This window comes from Python bivittatus, unplaced genomic scaffold, assembly GCF_059951505.1.
Source record: "Python bivittatus isolate LINGU-HERP-01145 unplaced genomic scaffold, Pbiv_v1 ctg000560_np1212, whole genome shotgun sequence".
NCBI lineage: Eukaryota > Metazoa > Chordata > Lepidosauria > Squamata > Pythonidae > Python > Python bivittatus.
The window spans coordinates 5,013,566-5,031,401 of record NW_028277083.1 but is presented as its reverse complement, the minus strand read 5'-3'; the positions used below and the strand labels follow the sequence as shown (position 1 = coordinate 5,031,401).

At 45.0% G+C, this 17,836-nt stretch overlaps 1 protein-coding gene across 1 annotated transcript; it reads left to right on the top strand.

Moving 5' to 3' along the window:
• Window positions 1–367: 367 nt before the first annotated feature.
• GET4 (guided entry of tail-anchored proteins factor 4) lies at window positions 368–14,952 on the top strand. Its single transcript, XM_007440128.3, has 9 exons — window positions 368–594; window positions 7,359–7,437; window positions 8,216–8,297; window positions 9,390–9,539; window positions 10,886–11,024; window positions 11,825–11,965; window positions 12,060–12,135; window positions 12,829–12,901; window positions 13,622–14,952. Exons 1-9 carry the CDS (start codon window positions 446–448, stop codon window positions 13,711–13,713), a joined length of 981 nt encoding a protein of 326 aa, XP_007440190.1. The 5' UTR covers window positions 368–445; the 3' UTR covers window positions 13,714–14,952.
• Window positions 14,953–17,836: the final 2,884 nt, after the last annotated feature.

Sequence of the window (17,836 nt, the reverse complement as noted above, 5' to 3'; positions counted from 1 at the left end):
AGATGGTGGGCTTCTCCCACGTTCAACTCGTGCTCCAGCCGCAGCCGGCCTTCCCCCAAGCACCCCTCAGAACCCAGCAGCCAGAGCCGCCCAGCTGCCAGCGGAAAACGGCCCTGATTCCAGCTGGGTCGGCCCAGAGGTTGCAGCGCGCACACCTGGGGCGAAGGATGCTGCGGTCCAAGAGGAGGCTGCATCCCTGGGCGGCGTCGCCTTGGAGACAGCAGGCGGGACCGCCTCTCGCGCTTCGCCTGCAGGTGGGGGTCACATGACCGCGACGCCACTCGGCCCCGCCCCGCGAAGGCGTCGCGCCACACGCCTCAGTCCCTCGCCGGCCGCCGTCGCCCCATTATTGAGTGGGCGGCGCCGGAAGCCGCCCTGCGTGCGTTACGTCGCGTGAGGCAGCTCCGGCCAGGGTCGCTTCGGCGTTTCTCCCCGCCCCGCAGTCATGGCGGCGGAGCAGGAGGCCTTGAAGGGCGGCGGTGGCAGCGTCCGCAACCGGGGGGGCGTCCAGCGCGTCGAGGGGAAGCTCCGCGCCAGCGTGGAGAAGGGAGACTACTACGAGGCGCACCAGATGTACCGGACGCTGTTCTTCAGGTGCGGAGGGAGGGCGGTCCTCGCCCTCCTCCTTCCAGACGCTTCCATTGGCGCACCCGAGCACCGGCCGCACGCGATTGGCTGCGCCGCCTGTCCCTCGCGGGACCTCGAGGCCCTATTGGTCGAGCAGGAGGCGGGGGAGCGGGCACGCCGGTCTGGCCAAGGCCAGGGAGGGAAGGCGCCGTCGGGTGGGGTGGGGACTCCCCAGCCCATCCTCCCCGCCCGTGGCCGCGCTTGGCTACCCTTAGTGTCGGCTGGGGAGAGGATAGGGCCCCCCGCTCCTCTGAGGGCGCCGGGATGGGGGGAGGCGGTGCTGGCGCAGCACGTTCGGGGGGCGCTTGGTCTGGGCTTGGGGCGCTGTGGGGACCCAGCTGGTGGGGGCTCCTCGGCCAGGATTTGGCGGCTTAGAGCAGTGCTTCTCAACCTCGGCCACTTGAAGATGGGTGGACTTCAACTCCCAGAATTCCCCAGCCAGTTGGCTGGGGAATTCTGGGAGTTGAAGTCCACCCATCTTCAAGTGGCCGAGGTTGAGAAGCACTGGCTTAGAGGGACACCTAGATCCAAACCTGGAAGCTTATACCACAAACTGTGACATGCTCTGTAGTGCAAACCCAATTGCCGCCAATTAGGGGCTTTTTTTTTTTTTGAGAGGGGGAGGCTGGAAGGTTTGGGGACCTTGTCCTTTTCTACAACAGGGCGAGGTTGTTGAGGGGTTGCAAATGCTTGTCATGAGACGAGGTGGCTCGTTCTCAACCTCCTGCAGAGCGGCCACACCAGTACAGAACTGTTGCACTTGTATACCCTTGAGAGTAAACAAATTTGTGACTTTGAGGTTGGATTCACAGATGATGCTAGGCCGGTTACTTATGGGGGCTTGAGACCAGGGAGGGAACCCAGCTGTTCGTGTTTCATGAACTGTGATGGATGGTTTCTTGCCTTGGGTGAACCTGACCAGTTGGGCTATATTCAAGATGCCATAGTTAATGCAGCTGTGGTTGAAGCATTTTCCTATTCATCAAGTTGAGGCAGTCTGGTCACCCTTGTTTTGGGTTACAGCATCAAAAATACTTCTGTTGGCCATTGTGGCTGGGGCTGATGACACTTGAAGCACGAACAGAAAAACCTTTGAGCAACAGTTGCGTATCCGGATCAAAGTTATTGGGGATTGAAAAGGGCTAAGTTGATCTGTGGCTTGTCAGTAGCTGTTAAACTGGATGGCTTAATCAGTTCTCCATGTTCAGGAGCAATAAGCCTGAAATTAGCCCCCCTGCCCCCCCTCGCTGTGATTGACTGGTGTTAAATCAGTTGCAGTAAAAACTTATATCATCATTCTTGACAGTGGGGCCAAAAGGTAATTCAAGAGGTTTGTTTGTGACATTTCTGTGCAGCGCTCAGAGATGGCATATATCCCATTCTAGATGGGTGGCTATGAAGGCCTCTTATACAAACAGAAAAGTGGATTTTATAGCATCTTAAAAATGACCAAATTTATAACATCAGAAATTTGTTGTGTGGGCTAGAACCCACTTTGCTGAATGATTGTCCTCAGTATATAAATACAGTAGAGTCTCATTTAACCTACCTTCGCTTATCCGACATTCCATCTTATCTGATGCCCCTAAAAAAAACACAACAACACGCATAAATCGGCAACGAGAAAAGTGTGCCACTTGTTTGCGAGCGTGAGTGTACTCTTTCTTGTTGCTCCTGACGGTGCAGCGCCGCAACGCAAAAATCGATTGCAACAGGCGCAGCGGATCGGTTTTGTTTTTTGTTTTTACCGCACTCAATCGTTACTGTATGTTATCCGACATTTTCGCTTATCCGATGTTCTGCCGGCTCGTTTATGTCGGATAAGCGAGACTCTACTGTATATAGTTTTTGTCTAAAAGCATGGGAGAATGAAAAGTGAGGTGAAAAGCCTTTGGAACAGAATATGTACAACATCCGTGCAAAGCTTGAGCACATATAAAATAAGACTAGTAACTGTTCCCAATAGCAGTATTTCTACCGTGTTTGAGGTGTTCTTTGTAAGAGACTGGCTTGCCTGCTGTTCTAGAAATTTCCATACTGTAGTGCTATCTCGTAAGTCACCAAGTAGATGTTGGTAGTTTAAGAACCTATCAAAAGAGTAGCATTATTTCACCCAAGATGTGATGAATATGTCAAAAAAATAACGTCCCTGGTGCCACCTTAAGCTGTTTTGGAAAAAATTAGATACACTTGTTTTTCAAAAAAATGACCCCCAAGGAATTGATTTTTTGGGGACCAAATGAGAATCCTGTTTATGTCCTTTTCACAGGTAGAAAAACCTTAGACAAAGTAAAAAATTTGATGTGATCAAGCAAGATTTTATTTTGCTAATTCTATCTCTTTACAGTGGGAGTAACAACTTAATACAGCCTTCTCCAAACTGATGTTCTACTGTTGTGTTGAGATTACGCTATTCCAGTTTTCAAGCCTGTGGCATTACTGGCTGAAAATTCCTGTAGTTGTACAACATATTTGGAGAGCACTAAGTTGAGGGTGGCTGTCTTAGTGATACCTGAGAAGGGAAAGATGCAAGTTATTTTAAAGGCTAAGAAATCTATTGTTCTGTAGGCTTTTGTAGGTTGGATCTCACTTCATCAGATGCATCTGACAAAGTGGACTCCAGCTTGTCAAAATTCATGCCACAATAAAACTGTTAGTCTTTATTTGGAGGTAAGTCGCTTTGAAAGCAGTGTTACTTAATTCTGAATAAGCAGACATGGAATCATGGTGTTCATCTCTCTGATTGTGTTACAATAGATTTAACAGCTTTCCAAACTGTTCAACTGAATTGCTGAACTGGCTTTCTCTTGGGGCAGCTGTCAACAAATTATAACAACAAATTTTTGTTGTTTACAATAGTAAACAACAAAATGAGGCACAGAATTAGGGTGAGGTTTGTGCTTTTGAAAATCTTCACTACCACAAATTATAAGTTAGCCTAAGTAGTGATAAAGTTTCCCAGAGGTACTTATGGTTGGACTTCTAATGAAACTGGATGGGGAGAGAGTTGAACGGCTATGCTGCGGCTCCCAGAAAGTTCAATCTGCATGCTCTTATTGTTTGTCATTCACATAAGGTTAAAACAGTGGAGAATTTAAATATTATATACATTCTGCATTCACTAAGGAGTGATAGGGAGCCTGTAGAAGAAGGAAGATTTTGAGATTCTAAACTGAAGGGTTTGATAGCAAGATGGAAAATGGATTAAGGCTCCAAAACTCATTGTACTTGTCACACCAAATAGAGGAAACCTTGTTAGGAATCAGGAGCAGGGGAGGTTTGACATTGTGAATTCAGTGAAAATATTGTAGGGATGGACCAAAATTACCATTTGGAGAAGAGAATATTTCACCTCCAAATCATACCATTCTGGGAGTGGTTCAGCAGTTTCTGCGGGTAAATTTTCCAAACCAGAAGCTAGAATATTGGCTTTTGGACTTTACCAGACAGAGTCCAAAGGAGTGTAGATATCTACCCAGTGGTCCGACTGAAAGAGCAGTTTTTATGCTCTGAGGAAGAAGAGACCAAAATCACTCTTGAGTATGATGGGTGGGAAAGTTGGCTTGAGATGCCAGCTTCTCTTTTGTTGAGCTTCTGGAATGATTTTCAATCTGTGTGGGCAGTAAAATAATAAGTAGGCCTCATTGTGGCAAGTCCAATAAGCTTTTGTAGTCATTGTCATAGTTTGAACAGCAGTGGGTTTTCTTGTGTGGTAGTGTCTGTGATGTGTTAAAGGACAACAGCAGAAGTCAACCATCTTCTCTCTGGATACATAGCTATAATATTGGTTACATCTCTGATCAGTAGTTTTGCTACACCCTCTAATGCAGTGTTTTTCAACCTTGGCAACTTTAAGAGGTGTGGACATCAACTCCCAGAATTCCCCAGCCAGCATAGAATTCTGGGAGTTGAAGTTCACACCTCTTAAAGTTGCCAAGGTTGAAAAACACTGCTCTAATGTGAAGAAGTTGAGGGTGTTTGTTCTTCTCAGCAAGATATGGGAGTCCAATGTTCTTGGGAGTTACAGTTCCAGTAAGGCACGGTCAACATGTCTAGTAGTCATAAATACAGGAACTTTTCAAAATTACTTTTCAGCTGCCTTTCCCAATCTGGTATTTTCTTGATAATGTTACAACTCCCAGACTTTCACTGGTCTTTGTTAACTGGAAGTTCTGGGGAATGTATTCCCAACATAGCTTGGAGAGAGCTATTTTACAGCTTATCTTTTTTATTAATGCTATATAGCTTCCATAAAATAGAACTCTGAAAAGACCAAAACCAGCTACAGTTAGCTCCTGATTTGAGACCAAAAAAAAAAAAAAATGAACTTGGTGTTCTTAGCTGTATCAGTATTCTAGAGCAGTGATGAATTATTCACTGTTTAAATGCTTAACAGTCAAGATTATAATTAACCCATGATCTGAGTTGTAATAGTATGCGCTGCACACATTCTGTGCCAAGACAGGTGGAATTTAGCGACCTTTAAATGGAATATGGCAAATACATTTGTGTGCTTATTTCAAGTAATTCTGTGTCTTGTAACTAATTGGAACAGGCAAAGTGCCATTTTCTGGCTGAGATTGATTTCACAGGATATTGTTCAAACAATTTTATTCTATACATAGCTCTAAAGTTGAGGAACTCGTGCATAAAAAGAACGGAAAGATTGGTAGTAAGAAAGTGGCAAAAGTGAATTCTCCCCCTGAAAATTACACCCTTCTTTATTTTGGAAATAATAGCTGAGACGACTGAAACAGTGACAGTAGTCCTTGATTTGAAAATGAGGTCAGAAGTGCTATCTTCCCTGCTTAGATTTTGTGATACCAACGTGTTGTTAACACTTGGCTCCATGATTCCTAGTTGGACCTCAGAATGAGCAAAAGGAATCTCTGCCTTGGGAAGAGAAAAAAAATATTTCAGAAAGGTAGATTGGAGGATGTAAAAGGATACAGAAGGAGAAACAAAGAAGACGTGATTTTGACCCACAGGGTTATTAGCTGTAAGAATTAAAGCTGGCTCCCTCAGGTTTCGCTCTTGGCAATAATACAATGGACACAATTAGATTCTTCTCTGCTTTTTTAAGGAGTTGTGGTACTCTCCTTGCTAAATTTTGCAGATGGGATTCTAGGCCCTCATGTTCCTTGGAACACCACCTTTCTATGTTTCTCCCTCATCCTAGAGGTCTAGAAGTGGACAGAGTGTTCAAAGGGGGCTTAAGTAGTACTGTGAGATAAAAAATAGTGCAGTCCTCTAGTAGCGTGTTTTCTGCCACAGATCTGTCAAGGCTGTTTGAAGGCACTAAGTTACTATTCTAGAAGCTCTGGAGCTAAAAGTGCATGGATTACAATCTGTTGTGTAAAGAGTACGTCGCTCTAGGGGATGTTCAGCGCATTTGCAGTGCATGGAACAAATGTTACTGATTCTGTGGCGAGGCAAAGATTCTTTACTGAATTCTTCTCAGGGTGTGTCCAAGCAGCAGTTCTGCAAACATATATACAGGCTGCGAACCTCTCTGGTCCCCTGTTCTGACCATTTTGTATCTCTCCTCCTCCTCTTCCCTCTCTAATATTAGTGCAGTTAGGTGGGCATGTGATCCATACAGCAAGAGCTTCATTGTACCCATGTGCCAAGGGAAGGAGGAAAAGGATATCTGTTTTGCCAGTTCTGGTTTGGCACATAAAAATCAAACCGAGTTGTCGTCTGACTTAGCTTGCTGCGGTCTCAGCTTCAGTGTTTGTTAGTGCTGCTTTGCTGCATGCGCCCCCCAGCTTTGCAATTTGAGAAAGGAAGAGAACAGTATGACGGCTGCCCCCATCACGATATGCGTCATGTTCATTGTTGAAGTATTTAGCGTCGCCGAGCAGCTTGACAGCTTTGGAAAACTGGAAGAGCAAGGGGCTGCACTGAATTTTGCAGGGGCAGGAAACGGACAGTTTGATAAAATCTGGTTCTGGATTGGGGATCCCTAAAAGCCAAGGCACCCGTTCCTCAATTATCTACCCTGGTCTCCCCAAAAAGGGTGCTCCCCTCCTTTCCTCCCAGGCTGGTATCAGCAGCTATAGCTGAAGAAGGCACTTAGTCCTACAGGGAGAAAAGCTGCCCAAAGAAATCAGATATTTTCAGTAGAAAAGCTAGAGACTCTGCCAAACAGCTTAGTGGGAGGTTTGTAACTGTTGCAGTCCATTTTGTGTGATGAATATTGACACTCTAATGCAGTATTTCTCAACCTTCGCAACTTTAAGAGGCGTGGACTCCAACTCCCAGAATTCCCCACCCAGCATGGCTGGCTGGGGAAATCTGGGAGTTGAAGTCCATGCCTCTTAAAGCTGCGAAGGTTGAGAAACAATGCTCTAGTGGCTTGAGAGGGAGCTCTTCATCTTCTGGTCGATGGACAGGAGCCAAGTCTTCCCTCTGGGAGTATGAAGACTAGTCAGGGGCAAGTAGCACCAAGGTGTTTCTGCAGCCGCCTTTGTTGTAAGAAAGGACTCTTTGGGTCTTTCAAACAAAAGGGGGCTCGAATGTAGACATTATCTCCTGTTAAGAGGTAAATATGCAACCTGGCCTGCTGAGAGAGGCAGGTAATCCATTCTGATTCCACCGATCTGATTCCTCATTTTGCCTCTTGCAGCTGAAATACTGAAACTGGCTCTGTATGAAGTTCCCAAGCCTCTCGGAGCTGGTCCCTTTGCAGTACCTGTTGTTGTTTTTAAAGAAAGTCTTTTTATTTGCAGGTACATGTCACAGGGCAAACACGTGGAAGCCAGGGAGCTTATGTATTCAGGTGCTCTGCTGTTCTTCAGTCATAATCAAGTAAGACTGATTCCAAACTATGTGATTGTGGTTCTGTAAATAACTGGCACGGAGAAGTAGGTGGGAGGAGGAGATGCCCATCGCCCGTTTGCAGCAAGGTGGCAGGATACCTGTTTCCAGGGTACACCATCTCTCTCAGGAGCCCTTTGAAATTTGAAAAGAGGCAGCCTTACTGGCCCGCTCCATAAATATTTTAAGACAATACACCGAGCCCCAGAACAGCCCTGGCATAGCTGCTCTGATTCTCCCCCTTCCCCGAACCAGAGCATGTCGCAGGTGCCTCCAACCTTTTGGAGGCCATGGGCATTTGTGGGGTTTTAAGAAAGGGCCCCTGACGCCTCAGAAATAAACTTCTGTAGAGTGTCTGGCCAAAACACAACATGTGGGAGCAGTTTCTTCCCCTGTGAGTGTGTCTCGGTGGGCGCCTGCATACAAGGCTGGTTCATGCATTCCTTTTCTCCATCTGGCTGCTATTGCATGCCCACGTAAACACCCATTCTGTGAGCCTAGTTTCTCTGGGGCTCTTCTGCTTTTTCTCTTCTCTCCCCACATTGCCTCCTGCAACCCTCAGACGTCCTGGTCCTGCCACCTTTCTGTAGCCTTACACCTTCTCTTGCTGCCCTGCACCCTAAACCCAGCCATATTTAATTTACAAATGATAAATGATAAAAATGATGTGATCTTTTTTCCAAATGGTATTTTTTCCAGAGGTCATTTTTCCCTTTCCCATGATTTTGTTCAAGTGCTTCTACTTGGTATGTTTCCTGTTTCATTTTAGCAAAACAGTGCTGCTGATCTATCCATGCTAGTTCTTGAGTCTTTGGAGAAATCAGATGCAAAAGTAACAGATGAGCTATTAGGTGAGTGTTTTCTCCAGTTTTTCCTCTTATTGTTCGACCCTGAGAACCGTGACACGTAACCAACAACGTCCTGTGTTCCAATTCCATTTTACTATGGTTGGCCTGACATCTGAAACTGGGAGCGCTTGGAAATTGTCTTCTGAGGATTAGGCCTTTTTAAATCTACTTCAGCAATCTCATTCCTAAAGCGGTTAGACGGATTCCTCTAAAAGGTTCCAAGCGAGCTACGAAGGTGAATTGCTGTTTCGCTGTTTTCTGCCTGCTAATCCACTGAAATGCTGCCTCTCAACACATCCGTGGCTGTCGTGGGTAGAAATCCCGAGAGAAATATTCTTGGCGGGTATTAATGACTTGCCCACGGTTCTGAAGAGATGTTTGTAGGTGTTGAAGAATTGTTTCTAGGTAGAGCGTGATATCTGGCCCTGTCCTCTCCTCGACACAAGCAGAAGCCGTAAGGTCTGCAAAATAACTGACCTCTCTGCTGTTTTGATGGACAGCCACTTCTTCAAGCTGTCCACTCGCTGAAGCTCTTGGTGCCCAAGTCACCCGTTTTGTCTGTGGCTTATTAGACAGTCTGATTTCGTAAGCCTCAAGTTTTCAGTAAGCCTGTTTTTTGGAGCCGTCCATCTGGAACTCATGTGAAGTGTCTTTTATTTTTCTTTCCCCTCCCACCTTGATGGCTTATCTCAAGGGACTTGTGAGCAAGAATCAAGGCCAGGAGAAAGAGTCACCCATCTGCCACCTCACCTGGAGTCCCCTGCAGCCTGGGTCCTGCAACCCCAGGCTTTGCTCTTTGGCAGCATCTTCCAAATGAAGGGAGGTGTCTCTCCAAGGGCTTCAGAAGGTTAAGCCTTTGCACTAAAGAAGCTTTTCCCTCCATCGCCTGTTAGGAGAGGAAATGGCTCCTGATTTTGCAGCAGAGAGATCAATTCAGTGGCTCTGTCTAAAGAAATCAGATTATTTTGAAGAAGCTTCAGCCAAGCATCTGTGAGAATTGGGGGGAGTGGGGCTGCTATATATTTAAAGCTTTTTCTTTTTTTAAGGCATAGTTATCTTAATGTGCTAAGCATCGCTTCTTGTAATTGCCTCTAGAGAACCTGGCAAAAATGTTCAGTCTGATGGATCAAAACTCACCTGAAAGAGTAGCTTTTGTGTCCAGAGCACTCAAGTGGTCCAGCGGTGGATCAGGGAAGCTGGGACATCCAAAATTACACCAGTTGCTGGCTATCACGTTATGGAAAGGTGGGAATCCTGATTGTAGCCTGGCCCTTAAGTCACCGAGCTGCTTGCTTTTCGAGTATTGCCAGCCCTGTGACATGATTTACACCCTTTAGAATTGCATGTGCCAGTGGAGCCTTGGTGGGGGAACATCTTCCATGCCCCTGTGAAGCTGCTTCTGAGGTCAAAGGACTTCCAAAGCTATCTACGGTTGCAGGAGACACAGGTAGTCCTCATTCAGCAACCATTCACAGTTACAACAGTGGTGAAAAAGTAACTTTGCGGCCAATCCTCACATTTACGACTTTTGCAGGTCTGCAAAGCAAAGGAAAGCTGAAGTAAGATCATAAGCACCATTACGGTTTCACTTAGTGACCACTTAACAACTGAGTTGTGGTTGCTAAACAAGGACTGCCTATAGTCAGAAATCCACTAGACATGTGCAAATTAGTGGGTATATAAAGAATCTCCTTGAAACCTGGCCTACAGTTTCTGAGGGTGTGCACTGACCTTACTTGGGCCTTGGCTCATAGAGTATTGCTCCACTAATTGCAGACTTCTGCCTTCTTGCTAGGAATCATAGCAACTTGGATTAATGCCAGTTTAGTGTCTGCTTCATTTTGAAATCCAGGATGAATACATAGAGATAAATTAGAAACTTGGCAGGGTTTTAAGCACCTGATCCCTTTCAGACACAAATTGAGCGTCATCCGGCAGATTTATTCTAAGATACATTTCAGAATATTGTAATTCACTATAGGGTCGAGGCTGTGTTAATATTTCATGCTGCAGCTGCCCCCTTCTCCCTACATCTTCTAGCTGTTTTCCAAGGAAACCCAGATTTTTTTCCTCAATTTTGTATCTTTATTCAAATATGGCCTGTGGGGAAAGAAATGTGTAAGGAATATGTTGGCGGAAAGGAACCTGTAGAGGTAGGTGGGGAGAAGGCTTCTACCATTTTGCTAGACTAAAGTCAAAAGATGCTTTCTTTACACTCAAAAGGACTAGGAAATTAAAATATAGTTACATTTTCTATGGCGCTTGTAAGTATTTTTACCTCATTCAAACTTCTTGCTGTATTTTTCCAAAGTAAAATGGCTCCCCCCTAGGTGATAAAAGCATTGGGCTCAGCTATGGCTTAACTTTGGTTTGTTCCATAAACCAGAAATGGCTGGGATCATACATTGTCCCAAGCTAGAAGCCATAATATAGAAGCCCCAGTGGCTGCACTCACACAGCACGGGAAGCCAGTTTGTCACGCTCAATTAAGTACAAGGCATGAACCCATCTAGAGATTGCTTTGACCATTGTATTCTGGTGAAGAAACACCCATCCCAAGCTGACTTTTTTTAATGTAACTTTTCTTCTAGAGCAGAACTATTGTGAATCTCGCTATCACTTCCTGCACTCCACAGATGGAGAAGGTTGTGCAAATATGTTGGTAGAATATTCCTCAGCCAAGGGATATCGCAGTGAAGTGGACATGTTTGTGGCTCAAGCTGTGTTACAGTAGGTGTTCCCTTCAGTTGTTTACATGTTTGCCTCTGGTACTTACTGAGTCTGGACTTAGTAGTCCCTTGTTTCTATTTGCTGATTTAAACCAGAAGATTTCAAGACGTTGAACCAAGATGATCAAGTAGACTGTAGGTTTCTTCCTCTAGTTAAGCACCACTTAACAAATCGCAATCCCGTGACCGCAAGGGTCGTAAGTCACTTTTCCCAAGGCTGTTGTAACTCAGGACTGTTGTTAAACGAGTGATTGTTAAGCAAGCATTATCTGTAGGAGTACGACTCCCTCTTTAATAAATGCCATCAGAAGTATCTTCGGTATTTTTCTCCCTTCTATGAGATAATTATTCCAGGAGAGAAGTCAATGGCAATGATGTGGAGAGATGTTGTTGATAACTTTTTTTTTTCTGGTACAGCCAGAGAATGGCCTTGGGTGGAAATAGTTCTAGCTGCTCAGCTCCCATTCCAGAGTAAGCACTGAACATTTAGCCTTAACATTTAGCGCACGCATCTGAAACATTTGAAGCCTTCACACACATAATCCTGGTGAGACAGATTGACTGGATTAACTTCCTGTTTGGGAATAGGTGCAACTAGAGGCTCCCTAGTGAGAACACGGCTGTGATTTTTGACCCACAGATGCTATTCTTTGCCCCTTGTCCGTGGGGTCGCCCTCGCTAAAGTAGCCGAGGGAGCACCTTTCTCAGGGAGCATTTGTTTCTTATCTTCCCATGAGCTACAGGTTGATCTTCTCCAGAAGCAGTTTTGTCTCCTTCAAAAGTTGTCATTTCCCGTTTTAGATTCCTCTGCTTGAAAAACAAAACGAGCGCATTGGTGGTTTTTACGACATACACACAGAAGCATCCTTCCATAGAAAGTGGACCACCCTTTGTACAGCCCTTGCTTAACTTCATTTGGTTTCTGCTGCTGGCGGTTGACGGGTAAGGGTTTCCTTAAACCATCGAACACAAGCTTCCTTTTTTACTCTTCAAGCAAGTTTCACATGGCAGGTGTGTGTTGTCTGTTCTCTTTTAGAGGAAAGCTGACCGTATTTACAGTATTGTGTGAACAATATCAGCCTTCCCTGAAACGGGATCCCATGTATAATGAAGTAAGTTATCCCATGTGGGATTGTATTTTTTCATCACGTTTTTTATTTCTGTCGCTATTTTTTACCTGATTGCATGGCTCTGAGCCATTCAGAGCAAGATGAACCCCAAATGGTAGCACATGTTGAAATTAGACAGCTAATTTGCAGACTTGTTTAAAAACACCTTTATAAACTCTGGGAATCTACCGGTACTCCTAAGCAAAACTCCTTGAAGCATTTTTCTTGAAGATGTGGGAGGTAAGGAGTTACAGAGCTCTTCCACCAGCGAGTAGTTCAGAGGCTGCAGCTCACCCCTGAGAAAGCTGTTCTGCACAATGACCCAGATGTATCTCTTGGAAATCTGCTTTCTTTTCAACATCTTACCAGGATAAGCAGTGAAGACTTGTGTGTCTCCAGGTTGTTTTTTTATCCGAAAAGGGAATTCAGATTACAATTAAACATCTCAGCAATCCGTCCTCTAAAATAAATCCGTCCTGCGCTCGCAGAGGCATGAGGACAGTGTGCCTTGAGGTTCCAGAAGTGCATTGAACCTGAAACGTCCTTTTGTAAATGTCCTTTGTAGCTCAACATCACAGCCAACGTTAATTACAAACAGATAGTTTTATACTGTAGGCAGAGCAGTGTGGATGGCTGAGTACATGGTGCCTAATACGAGCCGTGAGTAACATTTATTTTCCCCTGTGCTTTCTTCAGTACCTAGACAGAATAGGACAGCTCTTCTTTGGTGTCCCCCCCAAACAAACGTCATCCTATGGTGGATTACTAGGTGAGTTGAAGATACAGGATGAACCTGGTTATCTCCATGGAAAACGTGTAGAGTAAGCTACTGGCTCATTATTAATTTAACATGGCTAGAGTGGTAATGGGTGGGTCCGAATGAAAACTTTTTGTGCAAGTTTAAATGCATCTTACTAGATGGTTGGCGCCTTCCGGGTTCCTTTGATTAAACAATGTTATCTCTCAGGACCCCGGAAGCGCACCTTCTCTGTATCAATGCCTGCACTCTAAAATGAGCTCCCCCCCTCCAAGATCCAGATGGCCCTCACTCTGCTGTGGTTTAGAAGAGCCGTGAAGACCTGTCTCTTCACCCAGGCCTTGGGAGAGGGAGAGGGAGACACCTCACTTCATCGCGCTGGCCATCTTTTTTCTTTATGTTTTATGGATTTTACTGTAATTTCTTTGTTGTGAGCCACGTACAAGTTTAATAAATTACTGTTGTTGTTATTGAGATCTGTATGTTGTGGAAAGCTATTGTGGCTTACTTTTGGAAGCTAGCTGCCGCTCGCAGGTGAAACAGCGGTGCGCTTCCTTTATTATGGTCCACCACTGTTGTCCTTCTCACAGGAGACAACCCACTTAACCACGCCTTGCTTTTACTCAGCACCCCTGATCCATCTCCAGAATGTGGGATCTTGCTCTTGAGACTGGGCCCATCCTAAAATGAGCATCCCTAAACGCTTTTCGTTCCCCTGTGATTCCATCCTAGGCAATCTTTTAAACAGCCTAATGGTAGCTGGGGAAGAGGAGGAAACAGAAGACGACCAGCAGGAAGACAGCAGCCCCATTGAGCTGGATTGAGCTCTTCCAGAATCACTCGGAATCCGACCATGTGCTCACCCAAAACACCAACACCAACAAAAAAAAAAGACATTGGGAACGAATCCTGCAGTCGTTTCTCAACAGGTTAAAGGGCCCCTCTGTTATGTTTAAAAGAAGAAGGTTGCTGAGATGTTCATAATGTTTTGGTCTATATTATTTATGTAAAAAACAATGGGCTGGGGTAACCAGGAGAACTGATTTTGTGTGATCATTAGCGGACCCTTAGTTGCCGGCAGCGAACTGAAAAGGCGCCTTCTCTACTGTTTTACGAGCAGTATTTTCTCCTCTCGCAGGCCCACTGAATAAAACCAGAAACACGCATTGGTTGCTTTATATTTTTAAAGGCTACCGTTTTATTTCAGCAAATTAACAGATTAAGGACTTGATTGTCAAGGGGTGGGGGGAAAGGTGGGGGGTGTCCTTGAAAATTCAGGCATAGCTGCTCAAGAAGGTGTTCTGTAGACCTGGTGCCAAAAAAAAAAAAAATGAATTTTGAGATGAGCCAAAGAAAATTTGCTACTCATTGAAAACCCAAGCAGAGAGTACCAAATTCATATCCGTCGTAGAAAAAATGATGCCTTTGAGGAATCTAGGAAGAAGGGGAACAAGAAGTGGCCAGAGCACGATTTAAGGCAACAATCCTTTCTAAAATACATAATTTAACTTAAACATGGAAAGCTTAGTCAAAGGAGAATGCCCAGTGGCCCTTTATGGACTACACCTAAAATCCCTCTCTTCTCCTAAAGAGACGATTTATTTGTCTGAACATCCAGCAATCTCACAGCAGCCCTGCCCAAGCCGCTACATTTTGGCTGATGAAGAAAGACATGTTACAAGCAGAGCGATCCTTAGGTGAAGGGGGTGCTGTGGACCTTTGGGTTCTTATCATTATTTATTTTGATGGGATGATTTATTGATCCATTTTAACACTTCATGTACAAATAAAGAACAAAATTACCAGTAGCTAAAAACCACTCACTAGGCTTTGCGTAACACTGCATCTCGTCTCCGTTAATGCACACAACACCAGAAATTAGCCGTATGATTAAAAGATGAAATGGAGGAGGGAACACTTTATTTTTTCACATTAAAAAAAAAAAGGCTTAGATTAATACGGTGATCATGCATGAAAGGGGAATAATACATTTTTATTTACTGTAAAAAAAAAAGGATGACTTTGTGTTAATTGTTGAGTATAAAATAAATACTTTATACTGGGATGTCTGCTGCTCTTACCTTTGGAGCATGGCTGTGTATCAATTATATTTTATAGGTCTCTGATGAGAGCCTTAAACCATGACTCAGCAGGGTGTTTATTTTCCCTGGCATCTGGCTTTGATTTCCCTCCGGATTGAGGGGTGCAGCTGTTATGGTCTCTCTTCCAGATCCTTTCATTTGTTTTCTCAAGGCAATTGTCACATTAGCTTTTGTATTTCCATTTGGTAGACAATGCGCTCTTTGATTCATTGTACAGTAGAATAAAACGCAATTTGGGACACGAGGCTGCCTGTTCCTGTTCCAGGGAACTTCCAGGTGGTCTCTTGCAAGAATGTTGTTCTTCAGCGGGCATCAGATGGCCCAGCTAGGGATGACGGGAGCTCAAGTCCGGCACTTAGACAGGGTACCAGGTGACAGTGGGTGATCAGGTCTGGCATCCCACCCTGCCAGTGTTTTTCTCAGGCTGCTTCTCTGCTCTGTTTCCTCGGCTCGTCATAGAGTGGGAATATTATTCCATTTCCATCTGAATCTGGATAAAATTCAGGTAGAAATCTGGCTTCTCTTTGTTTGAGCAGAGCGTGAAACTAGCTTTTTCATAGCTCTAGGTGTATCAGGAAATCAACACGCCTGGGTTGGGAAGTACTAAGCTTTTGCGCAGTGATGAGTTTCGTGTAGCGAGTAAGCAGCTTGTAATTGGTTGCTCACTGGAAAAAAGTAGAATTTTCCAAGAATTCTGGCTTAGATTCTGCTGAACAGCTTATGTCAGTAGAAAGTTTTGTTATTTAGATGGGGTTTGTTTTATTACTCTTTCTCCATACCGCCTTCCTTTTCTTACTGTGCATTGCAAAGGAAGTTGGGTAGGAAAGAGAATGGTTTGCCATTCTGGAAGAACCTCAGTCTTTGGCATAATGCAGACTTAAAAGACATGGAAGTTTGCAGCCCCCTTTTGAGAGTGAGGATACACATCCTGGTAAAGGAATCTCTGGTGTGGTAGGTCTTCCTGCCCACGTGCAGGCTTGTGTCCGTATAGCAATCTGCAGGCCTATTTTATGGTGGCTTTGCTAATTTATGTTCATTTTTCTCTCCCTGTTCCTTCCTATTTCTTGCTTGGCATTTAGCAGCTTGCCATATTCAAAAAAAAAAAAAAAAGTAGGAGAAGAAACCCCACCGATGAGGCAACCGCCTGCCGCACCGCCTAAGCTGAATCCCTCCATTCAGCACTGGTCACCCAGATACCTTTTCCTACTTTATTTTAGATCACTAGGTGGTGCTGAAGCTCAGACTTTTGCCTCTAAGAAACAAAAGGCGTTCCTGATGCACTCAGAAACAAACCCAGCCAGTGCTGGGTTCCTGATTTGTCAACGAGAATGAAGAGATGATGCTGTGAGTCAGTTCCTTTCTCCCCCTCTTTATTGCTTGGCTTCACTTCTCGCTGCAAGATTTTCTCTAAATCCAGTGGGATAAACCAAACTTCAACCATGTCCCTGAATCTTTCGTGACAGGGACATACGTGGTTACCTTGGTCTCGTTTGCGTCCGTTGTGCAATGTGATGAGAGTTTGGAGGAGTTCAGCTAAGAAAGGGGAACCCATTCGTCTCGTGACAGCTGGGTGGACCACAACTTGGGACATTTTTGCCCACAGAAAGTTTCTGTTTTAATCCTTGGTGTCTCTCCTTTTTATAAAGGACCCAATCACAAAGCAGGAAGGGGAAAATAATTGGCATCCGGCAAAGAGCACTGAGATGGGGGAGATTTTTTAAAAAATGGCATTAAAGGCAGTTTTCCATTTTGCTCCGCTCCCTGCAAAGGGTTCCCATTTATTTTATGCATCTGATTTGGTCCCTTCTGCTGGGGAAAAAAGAAGAATGTAGCTAAATATGGAAGCACCCTAATCTGAGCTGAAACTCAGGAGATCATGCCTTTAATGCCATCCTCCCCCAGGGTGTATCTTCCTCATGTGTGGAAGATCAGCCCTGTTCGTCCCAGGTAGGTTAAATAGCAGGAAACGGATTCTGATTTCTGCTTTTCATCCATCTGAGAAGATGTAAGAGCATATCAAGATCCAATCTTGATGTTAAGCAGCCATGAGCGTGACTTTCTCATTATTTAAATCTACATTGCTGAGTTTAAAATCCAGACCTTATTTTAATGCCCTAGACTAGAGTGAACAACAGTGGTATGGCTCTTAAGACGCTGTTAGGTAGAAAACGCCCAGCGTCTCGCTAATCCTCTTTCCTGCTAAAGTAGATGTTCATGTTTCTTTCAGCCTAGCTCCCCTGTGACTGGTTTTCCCTCTTGGGATCGGTGGTGCCAAGGGCTGGCCTGCCACATACAGCTGCCAGAAGAGACGCTGGTTCCAGCCACCTAACCGACCTCAGGAGGGCCCTGATGGTTTATCCCCTGAGGTTCTCCTGATCTGCTTCCAGATCATCTCCCTCACTGGGTGCTTCCCACTGAAGGAAGGGTTTGTAGAAAGTCCTTGCAAGCCAATGAAACAGCACATCCTCTAGAAGTTGTGACACGTTTCCGGGGGAGCGAAGGACTTACGAAAGGCACGTGTCGAAACACCCGAGAGCGCCACGCCGTGCAGGCTAAGAACTTGATCAGAGGAGAATCCACCCTGGAACTGTGGTTGAGCCCACATAATCAGAAGCATTCATTGAGGGCTTGCATTTCTGCCTCCCCTTTTCTGCCTTGGGACAGGAAGCCCATATATATCATCCCTTTGGGCATGTCTTTCCAGATCCCTACACTGACCACCTTTCTGGATATATATCCTCCCAGATTGCTCAATTTGCACCTCTCTGCACCATCTCGTGTTTGAAGATCTGTATCCATTTCTTTGATTTTAGTTTCATCTCCCCCCCCCCCATTTTTATCTGTC

Coding starts and splice junctions, on each gene's coding strand:
- GET4 (XM_007440128.3), top strand. CDS start 446: ATGGCGGCGGAGCAGGAGGCCTTGAAGGGCGGCGGTGGCAGCGTCCGC. Junction 8,298..9,389: donor AGTAACAGATGAGCTATTAG/GTGAGTGTTTTC, acceptor AATTGCCTCTAG/AGAACCTGGCAAAAATGTTC. Junction 12,136..12,828: donor GGGATCCCATGTATAATGAA/GTAAGTTATCCC, acceptor TGCTTTCTTCAG/TACCTAGACAGAATAGGACA.